This window comes from Diadema antillarum, unplaced genomic scaffold (assembly GCF_040938485.1).
Source record: "Diadema antillarum isolate AM-2024a unplaced genomic scaffold, OU_Dant_1.0 seq00001953_RagTag, whole genome shotgun sequence".
NCBI classification, from domain to species: domain Eukaryota; kingdom Metazoa; phylum Echinodermata; class Echinoidea; order Diadematoida; family Diadematidae; genus Diadema; species Diadema antillarum.
Window position 1 is genome coordinate 220806 of NW_027272613.1, and position 10469 is coordinate 231274.

General features: G+C 37.9%; 1 protein-coding gene across 1 annotated transcript in view; it reads right to left on the bottom strand.

The window, feature by feature from the left end:
- The window catches only part of LOC139713365 (histone-lysine N-methyltransferase SETDB1-like), a 51003-nt gene extending 41118 nt beyond the window's left edge, over window positions 1-9885 (bottom strand). The window contains exons 1-5 of the mRNA XM_071625102.1: window positions 9867-9885; window positions 9146-9254; window positions 7620-7921; window positions 5151-5775; window positions 3724-3826 (exon numbers count right to left, since the gene is read on the bottom strand). Coding sequence (XP_071481203.1) covers window positions 3724-3826; window positions 5151-5775; window positions 7620-7921; window positions 9146-9198 — 1083 coding nt within the window. The 5' untranslated portion in view covers window positions 9199-9254; window positions 9867-9885. The remainder of the gene's footprint in view (window positions 1-3723; window positions 3827-5150; window positions 5776-7619; window positions 7922-9145; window positions 9255-9866) is intronic.
- Window positions 9886-10469: the final 584 nt, after the last annotated feature.

A 10469-nucleotide genomic window follows, 5' to 3' on the forward strand; every position in this document is an offset into this window, starting at 1 on the left:
GAGGGTCAATTTTAGGTCATATTTTCAGAACATGCTCATCACACCTTAGTTTGATGACATTTTGCCTACTGACACCATTTTTGAAAAAAAGAACGAAAAAAATGCAAAATCCGTGGCGCCCCGACCGAAATCGTAAAAAATCCAAGATGGCCGCCGTTTCGGCTTTAAAACGATGTGCCCATCTTATCTCTTTTCCCTTGTCACATATTTTTAATACTTCAGTTGAACAAGGTATATATCCCACAGATTTAAAATTAGTAAAAGTGATACCCGTATATAAAAAGGGAGATAAATATTCATGTTCAAATTATAGACCTATTTCAATTTTGTCAGTTTTTTCTAAAATATTTGAAAAACTTGTTCATAAGAGATTGACAGCTTTTTTAGATAAAAACAATATTTTGTATAATAAACAATTTGGTTTTAGAGAAGGTTTTAGTACAGATATGGCACTTTTAGAGTTTGTTAATAATGTATCTACAGCATTTGAAGAAAAGAAAATAATTCTGGGTTTGTTTTTAGATTTATCAAAGGCTTTTGATTCTATCAATATTTTGATTCTTTTAAAGAAGATGTATCATTATGGAATCAGGGGAAATGTTTTACAGTGGTTTGAAAGTTATTTAACAGACAGACAACAATATGTATTTATTGATAATCATTACTCAAAATATAATTTTATAAATGTTGGTGTTCCTCAAGGTTCTGTATTAGGACCATTGCTTTTTCTGATATATGTAAATGATCTGTGTTTTGTGAGTGATATTTTAAACCCAATTATGTTTGCAGATTACACCAACTTATTTCTACCTGGCAAAAATATACATGATATGACAGCATTGTTGAATACTGAACTAAAGAAGGTGTGTGATTGGTTTGTAGTCAATAAACTTACAATAAATTATAAAAAAACTGTTTATATGGTATTCAGACCAAACAATGTCAAAATAGATACTAGTTCATTGAATATAATGTTGTATGAAAATAGAATAACAGAGGCTCAGAATGTTAAATTTTTAGGTGTCATAGTTGATGAACATTTGAGTTGGAAATATCACATCAATGATATATCTTGTAAAATATCTAAAGTTATTGGTGTTTTGAATAGGATGAAAAGTTTTTTACCACTGCGCATTTTAGTGAATTTATATAATACTATGATATTACCACATATTTCATATTGTATTTGTGCATGGGGGAAATGTGCAATGTATTTATTGAACAGAGTATATATTTTGCAAAAGCGTGCAATCCGTGTTATAACGAATTCAGCTTTTTTAACATCTACTGATTTTCTTTTTAAGAAGTTGAATATGCTCAAAGTAAATGATGTTTATTTGATTCAAGTAGCCAGTTTTATGTATAAACACTCTAAAGGTTATTTACCTCAAATTTTCAGCTCTTACTTTGCATTTAATAGATCTATAAATTTTTATGAAACCCGAAATTCGTGCAATATGTACGTTCCATTTTACCGATATAAGATATCAAGAAGTAGTATAAGATTTTTAGGTCCAAAATTGTGGAACAGTTTAAACATTGATTTAAAACAAAGTCCATCTCTTGCATCATTCAGAAGAAAATATTAGTTACAGCTTATTTCAAATTATTGTATAGATGTGTAGTCCGATCTGGCTTAGTGCTACATAATGTCCCGTTTTGTAGACCGTTTTTGTTTTGTAATTTGTGTCTTATTTTGTCCTCTGTAAGTGCATTTAGTACTTGTAATTGTTTTATGTGCTTGTTGTTAATTATTCTGTAATGCTTTAATTGATAACTGTTAATTATGATATCATTATTTTAAATGACTCTCTTTTTTCATTTTTTGTCTATGGGGTTCGGCCTCGAAAGGTCAATGGCCTATTGCTGTTCCCCTCCACACTCGCCACATATCCCGAGTCACAAACTCTGATTTTTATACATGTGCGTTATTTTGTTATTGATTGTTTTTCTGTGTGTTCATTTTTGTTATGCTCACATGAAATCACATTGATTTCATTTTTCTTTTTATGAGATGTGGAAATAAACTTGAAGCTAATTTCTGCTTATAAAAAAAAAAAAAAAAAAAAAAGACATTTTTGGCCATAACTCTGCTATTTTTTTGTCTATTGTGATGGTTTTGGTGTCTAACCCCATGTTTTAGGGGTCAAGGAAATGGATTATCATGATAATTTTAGTGTAAAACCTAAGCTTCTACTTGAAACTAACCTTTTTCCCATATTTAGGGTTATAAATTTCCTTCTCCTTTACCCCTACCCCAACCGCCATTTATTGCCTTTTTTTCCTCATTTTTTTCAAGTCATGTTAACTACCATACTTTTGATAACAAGTTCTAGCAATCTGTATGGCTGGTGCATTCAGAATGCACGGTAACTGTGGAACTAGTATCAAATACTGTATCTGCTTTATAGTGTCCATTAACATTTTGGTCCTAAGACCTTTAACAATATAAATAAATAAATATAATAATAAATAATAACAAGTAACTTACATTATACATGGTTTACATATGTGTCATGCACATATCGGTGTAGTGTGGCTTGTGCATTCAGGATGCATGGTACATTGTAACAGAAGCCAGTGCTTATACTGTATCTGCTTTGTAGTGCTGATAAACATTTGGTATTCAGACCTGTAGTGCATGACACATATGTAAACCATGTATAATGTAAGTTAATTATTTGTATTTCTTGCTGTATTGTTGCAAGAAAACACCACATTGATAGCTAGAACTTGTTATTTAAGAGTATGGTAGTTAACATGACTTGAAAAAAAATACGGAAAAAAGTGCAAAAAATGGCGGTTGGGGTAGGGGTAAAGGAGAAGGAACATTCATTTTTATATCTAATTATTTTAATTGTTAAAGGTCTTAGGACCAAAATGTTAATGGACATTATAGAGCAGACACAGTACAATACTGGTTCCACAGTTACCATGCATTCTGAATGCACCAGCCACATGACCAGTATTGGCATGACACATACATGTATACCGTAAGATATTTGTATATTTCTTGCTGTATTGTCGGTAGAAAAAAAAAAAACAGATTGCTAGAACTTGTTATTAAGAGTATGGTAGTTCACATGACTTGAAAAAAATACGGAAAAAAGTGCAAAAAGATGGCGGTTGGGGTAGGGGTAAAGGAGAAGGAAATTTAACCCTAAATACGGGGAAAAGGTTAGTTTCATGTAGAAGCTTAGGTTTTACACTAAAATTATCATGATAATCCATTTCCTTGACCCCTAAAACATGGGGTTAGACACCAAAATCATCACAATAGACCAAAAAATAGCCGAGTTATGACCAAAAATATCTTTTTAAAGCCGAAACGGCGGCCATCTTGGATTTTCTACGATTTTGGCCGGGGCACCCCGGATTTTGCATTTTTTTCGTTCTTTTTTTCAAAAATGGTGTCAGTAGGCAAAAAGTCATCAAACTAAGGTGTGATGAGCATGTTCTGAAAATGTCACCCTCTATAGCCCACCTCTAATATTATATAGTACATTTAATAAGATGCCTATCCAATGCTCAGGAGGTGGTAGGTTTGAATCCCGCCTGAGTATATACACCTATAATTTCTCTTGTCATGACTACTACTAAAAAACACTGATTAATTTGGTGCTCATTTACGTCGATGTAGGGCACTTTGTCAATGAGATGCAAGAGATCAAATCAGTTGATATCTCAGGAATGACGACTCCAACCTCGCAAAATCTCCCTCACCATTCCCTTGTGATGAATCGTGGGTCCGATGAGGGTACCAGGAAACCAGAAGTTCTCCTCCCCCTTGGCAAGAAGCTTGGTGCCCGTGACAAGCTCTGGCAGGCTGCAGAGGCAAGGAGCAAAGGTGAGACAAAGTAAGGGGGGGGGGGGAGGAAATCCTGAAGAAACATTCTGACTTCAAGTAAAAATTAACTAACTAACAAACTTACTAGGCACATTAATGAATAAAATACCTAAAATCATGAATGAATCAATACATGCATGAATGAGAAAATAAATAAATACAAACAAATAAATGAATTAATGAGTAAATATAGGAATGAATGAATGAATGAATAAATAAATAAATAAACAAATTACTTAGTAAAATTAAGAAATGAATGCATGAATGAATGAATGAATGAATTAAAAAATATCAAAACAAATAAACAAATAGACACCTACATATAAAAGAGGTATTATGCATAATGATGCCCACTGGGTAGGGATGGACAGATTTTTAATGTTTGAATGTTTGAATAGATTGAAACGTTTGCTTGGACTTTTCTTCTTTCTTACAAAGAGCAGAAGTAACCTTGCTGTTAGAATTCTGTGCAGGTCTATCTTGAAAGTCATGTAACATTACCATCCTTTTTTTTTTTTATAAACTCATCCAGGTTTAGTCCATTTGATTGGTTGTTTTTGGTCACATGGGCCTCTAGCTTCGAAGTTAGCATCTGGCCTTCTCTTTTCGTTCTACCTTTATTTCCTTTTCTGCTCTTGACGAACACTGAGAGTAGAATTTAATTTGATTCAATCTCAGCCAACTTAATTTAGTATGAAGATCTTTGACTGCAACAACTATCTTTCACTTTTGTCACATCACATTGATAATTGTGTCTTCATTTCTAGTCTTCCTCCCAGACTGCGATACAACAGGAAAGCCTTTGCTTGAGTTTATGGGTAAAAAATGATATATCTAGCGACAATCAAGTGAGGTTTGACCACCTAATTATTTCACTGATATGATTCTCAAGGTATTGATATCCCTTTTTCTTTTTTTTAAACCATGCAACGGACATTCCGACTTGAAGTGCATGTGTAATGGGTTGTAAAAAAGTTCTTCTAGATTTTGAATATGTCAGTGACCTGCAACCTTTAGAAATTTAGCCCAGATTTTAATCGGCACATGTTCACTTCATGAAGCATACGAGGGCAATGAATCGTGAGAATCTGCCAATAACTCTTATCTTAAATCAAATTCGTTAAATGACACGTTTGGGTATAAATAGACAAGTAGATGGACCATCCAAAAACTACGACACCTTCTGAGGTGAAGAAAATACAATATACCAATGGGTCTACCAAACATGCAGTGTGCAGTACGTGTGAATTTGTCAAATGAGTTAAGAAAATGAGACATAGGAGAGATGATGGCAAACCCTTACGTTGCATCGTCATCGGCAAAGAGGTCCTCCCCCTCCATGGCAGATGGGTGAATCTCTGGAGGGGTGACGCGGACAATTCTCTCGTTTCCAGCGGACTTGGAAGACACTTGTGGCTTCGCGGTGCTCTTCTTGGCCATAGACGTTGCGGGCGTGCTGCCGAGCATCACGATGTCATCGTCGTCGTCGATGATTTCCACCACTTCTGTCTGTGCTCCCTTTTTGGGGGGCGGCTTCGGCGCCAAGAGAGGTTGTCTGGGCTGCGACGCCTGCTGCGAAGCCGCGCCCATGTTCACGGGCACACCAGAGCGAAGCAGAGGCACCAAGTGCGGATTCCGTTGCCCCGCTTGAGGCTGCTGTAACTGCGGTCTTACTGTCTGGGTTATGATCCTAACACCTTGCTGCTGGGCTATTGGATGGGTAGCTGCAGCAGTTCCTGGGGCCATGGGGACTGATAGCACAGTTGTTACGGTGTTCGGCTGAGATGGATGACGCACCACATTTATCAGCGTAGCTTGAACCGTCTTTGGCTCCTGCGCTCTTTGTGTCGCCGGGGCAAGCACTCTCGGTTGATTTATGATTATTGGCACAGTGACCTTCTGTGAATTCCCTGGCTTTGGCGGCACACCTGAAGACAAAACAGGACATTTTAAAATCTGCATGTGATGAAGTTTACTGGTACTCTGGAGTAGCACTTAAAAATCTGCCATCTTGATGAGTTATTTACTGTATACGCCAAATATTTTGCAAGGTTTTTATTTTCCCGAATTTCGAGTCAGCAGCTATTCACAAAATTAAAGACACACGAAAATATTGACTCTGATCCCGATATGAATGTGACGCTCGCGTATACATTTCTCCATTCAGTACAGTGCTCCACGATTGCGAATTTAACCACTCGCGAAATCGTCGGGAAGTCTCGATTCGCAAAAATTTAGACTCGCTAAATATATAAACAACAAGTCTGCATACATATGTGACCTAGTGGTAGATGCCAAGCTCGATATTCTCGTTATAACTGAGACTTGGTTAACTGGCACACAACTGATAATTGCAGATCTGAAGGCCTCTCTTCCAAACTTTGATTTTGTACACTGCCCTCGAACAAATTCCAGAGGTGGTGGCATCTGCTTGCTTGTCCGTTCAACTGCACGTATTTCCAAAAATGACATTTTCATGTTCTCATCATTTGAGCTCCTTGATGTCACAATCAACCTTTCTCATTCATCTGCTCTCAGAGTATATGGCATCTACAGACCACCTCCTTCTGCTAAGAACAACTTAACAAATAACTTATTTTTGTCAGAATTCCCTACACTTCTGGAATCAGTGGCAATTGATGATCGTTGAAAACTTATCTGTTTACTCAACTTTAATTATGTTGTTTTGCTGTTGCATGTTATATCATAATTTGTATATTTACATAATGCTGTATTTTATTTTAATGTCATACTTCTTTTTTTTTTTTTCCGGATCAATGCGCTTAGAAACATCAGTATTAAGCGCTATATAAATGTTATTCATTATCATTATATGGCGTATGCAGTACTTAACCCTAACTAGGCCGGGCTATTTAGGTAGTTGCTAGAGCCGGGGGGGCCTCCCAGGCCCCCTCTCCAGATCTCGGCCGTCGACCGCGCGATCGCGACGAAAATTGGCACACACATTGCCTATGATGTAATCTAAAATACCATGACGTTAATTTTTCAAAAAATCATCATTTATGCTAAATTATGCTAATTTATGCATGATGATGCATAAAATCAGACTATTTGGTATAAATCACAAAATAAAGCTCAAAACAGGCACATTTTTTGTGTAAATATTCTTTTTAGTGTCCTTAGCAAATGTAATGAAAGAAAATTGTGATATCAGAAAAAATTCTTAAGTATTTTATTGTTTTTTTGAATTTCTTATGTATTTCTGTGTTTTTTCGACTTTATGTTTTTCATTGTTTTTGCAATGAAATTTGTCCGCGACATCGCTCCGAACAAGAAAATATGTTATTCATTGATTTCAATCAATAAAACACCAAAATAATCATGCTTTTATGAAATTTGCCAGTAAGCACAGTTTGCATTGAAATTGTACACGAATTAACGTTTTTGAGCAATTTTTGGTCTGACATGCATGTACATATCTATGCGTAACTTTGGAACCGCGCGCCCGGGCGTCGCAAATTTGGTGTCAAAAGATGCGGGAGACTCGAAAGAAAAAAGTCATGAAACGTCGCGGCGATAGCTTTTTGCGATTGCGATACATTGCACGGAACGTCGAGGGGGGGGGGCCTCGGAGGCCCCCCTGGCCTAGTTAGGGTTAAGGGTTGTATCCTGGGTTATAAAAACGTGAGTAAAAATAATCTTTGGTGCTTTATGGGGGGGTTCATAACCCTCCCCCGGCTACAGAACAGCCAAAAAAGCCCACCCTGGTTAGGGTTAATGCACAATGAAATGTTTAGGACGTCAACCGTACCTGTTTGCTGCTGACTGGCGGCACTGGGCGGGGTCAGCCTCGCCTGCACCGCGGTCCGCTTCCTGCTAGAAGGGTCTGTCGTCTTGCCCAGGAAGATGATTTCATCCTCCTCCTCCTCCTCGTCATCGTCCTCGTCTCCATCTCCCTCGTTGCCGCTGTCTTCCGAGCTCAGCTCCAGCTCTCCCATCTCCTCGTACAGGGTGTGGATGGACTTCCAGTTATCCGGTGTGATCTCTGACATGAAGAGGTTCTCCTGGTCTCGTGCCTCCTGCTCGGCAGCTTCCTGCTCTTTCCTCTTTCTACTGAGAAAGTATAAGGGACAAGTTAGTTTTGGTTGAGACCTAATTTCAGATTTCTAACATGTTTTGGTGGGATAATGAGAAACCTCTTATGAAATATGAAAGAGCATGTAATTCCATGACGAATTTAATATTTATTTGATGACAATTGGTTTTGAAACGGCTGACATATCTATTAAAACAGAGCGATTCTAATAAAGTGTGGGACCCACCTTTTATTACGATTGCTTTGTTTTACTTTGTTTTTGGATGTTTCAGTCATTCCAAATCCAATTTTCATCAAATAAACTTTGAATTCCTCTTAAAATGGTATGCTCTGTACAATTTCATGAGTGTTTTCTTGGTATCTCACAAAAAGTTAAAAGCCCAATTCTCATCTCCACCAATACTGTACCATCAAACTAAGCCACTATTCAACATTGGGAGCAGTTGTTCATAGAACAAGTTTTCCCTTTACAATGAGGATTTTACAGAGGCTCAAAGCAGCTCAATACAACAGATTTTCCCAGCAAGCAGATTTCTAGATGGTCCTAAACAGCTCACTATGGGTGGTTCTCTTGTATCTTTATAACAAGGATTTTGACTGGTCCTAAGCTGCATGTTGTAATATGATGAGGTTGGTTTCCCTGCACCAGGAGTTTACAATGGTTCCAAACAGCTCAACATAGGGTGGTTCCATTTCATAACAAGGATTTTTCAAGGGGGCCCAAGGACCTGAATAAAACAGGTTTTTATTGTACAATGCATTGTAGGAATTCTCAGTGGACCAAAGCAGCTTGCTTTAACCCTAAAAAGGCCAGGGAGTGTAGCGTGTAAATCAACCCAATCAATCAAAATACACCCCTCGTGACCACCTCGGCATTTTCCATGACCATTATGCCCCGCGAATTTATGATTTCACACATATTCATTAATATAAAATGTAAGAAATGAAAAATTCAATTTTTTTCTTTTACAGTTTGGCAGATTATGTGACAGATAATGTATGTGCCAATTTCGTGGCGATTGCGCAATCAACGGCCGAGATCTTGGGGGTGGGGGTTTGAATCAACCCTCCCCTGGCTACAGAACAGCCAAAAAAACCCAGCCTGGTTAGGGATAACCCATTGGGGATAGGCTGATTTTGCTACAACAAGCATTTCCCATAGACACCTGCTTGGTTATACTCGGGACTAGTCTTCAACGGGTTAACATGACTCAGGCCCAAATATATTCCCTAATGCTTACTGGTCTTCATCAGCTCTAAGGAGATCCTGGATGCCAGCCTCGAGTGACTTCATCTCCTGAAGGTAGTTTCTACAATCCTGGAGAAGCTGCTCACTCTTTGGGGCAACATCTGAAAGAGGAAATGCATGTAGATACAGAGAAAGATAAAATGGGATAGATACATGTATGAAGAAAGATGGATAAATGGAAAGCTATGGGATTGTAAACAAACAAACAAACAAACAAACCAACCAACAAAACCCTGTATTAGCACTGCTCAAAATACTCACTTGTCTTGTTAAAAGCACTGAAGGATGGGAATGATCAATTACTAGTATTACATCATTTCTTTGATGCAGATCATGCTCTTTAAAGGTACTGTACATCACAGATGAAGTTCTTACCTACTGTATGCAAAATCATACTTGGGAATCCATAGATATGAGCACACACATGTCTATCTATAAGCTCACACATACTGTACTAAGTAATCAGCACTTTGTCATTACTAGAGATACATACATGCACACAAGACTACTCGTTTGGTCGGCTAAAAGAAAGAGATAGAAAACGAATAAAGCCAATAAAGGCTTTAGATCATCAATGTTGCAGCCTCGTTCTGCGAGTACACTCCAAGAGGTTCCACACAGCATTGGAAGAAGAAAAACCTGAATGAAAAATCTTCATACAATCAAATCATAACCTCAACAGTAGCATTCTTACTCCTAAGTTACTAGCTCACCTGTGGTAATCTTGTCAATTTTGTCCCTAAGCGACTTCAGATCATCGTCCAGATCGGCCGTTACCTCAGCCATAAATTGCTCTGCAAACGCAGCCATCGTTGGTAGGGGGGGGGGGGGGGTAGGTCAGGCGCGTTCACAAGATCAGAGTTTGAGGTGGAGTCTTTCCTTCAAATCTTCTCATCACGAACAGCCTCCAGAAGATATCAGTGTAAATACTGGGCACCTGCGTCAAAATCAAAAAGAATTTTAACAGTCCGCTGCAATGGCCACTTTACTCAGTTCAGTACGCTGATACACCACAAGGTGGCCTGTACTTTATTGAAAGAAGAAGAAGAAGAACTCCTTTGTAGAAGAATGCCTAGATGCCTGCGCCTGCGACCAGCCACGCCACTTCGCTCAAGCTAGTCAAATTATCACTGCTGTTATAGAATATTATTAATTCTATCGGCATTTGTTAAATTTATCTATCTTGTATCATCAATAGTTACCGGTACATGAAAAAGTCTTCAAAATCTTCATTTTCATGAGAAAGTTGAAAAACATAACATTGGACACACAGAATTGCCATGCCATTACCGCCACCGGCATCTCACGGCTCACGC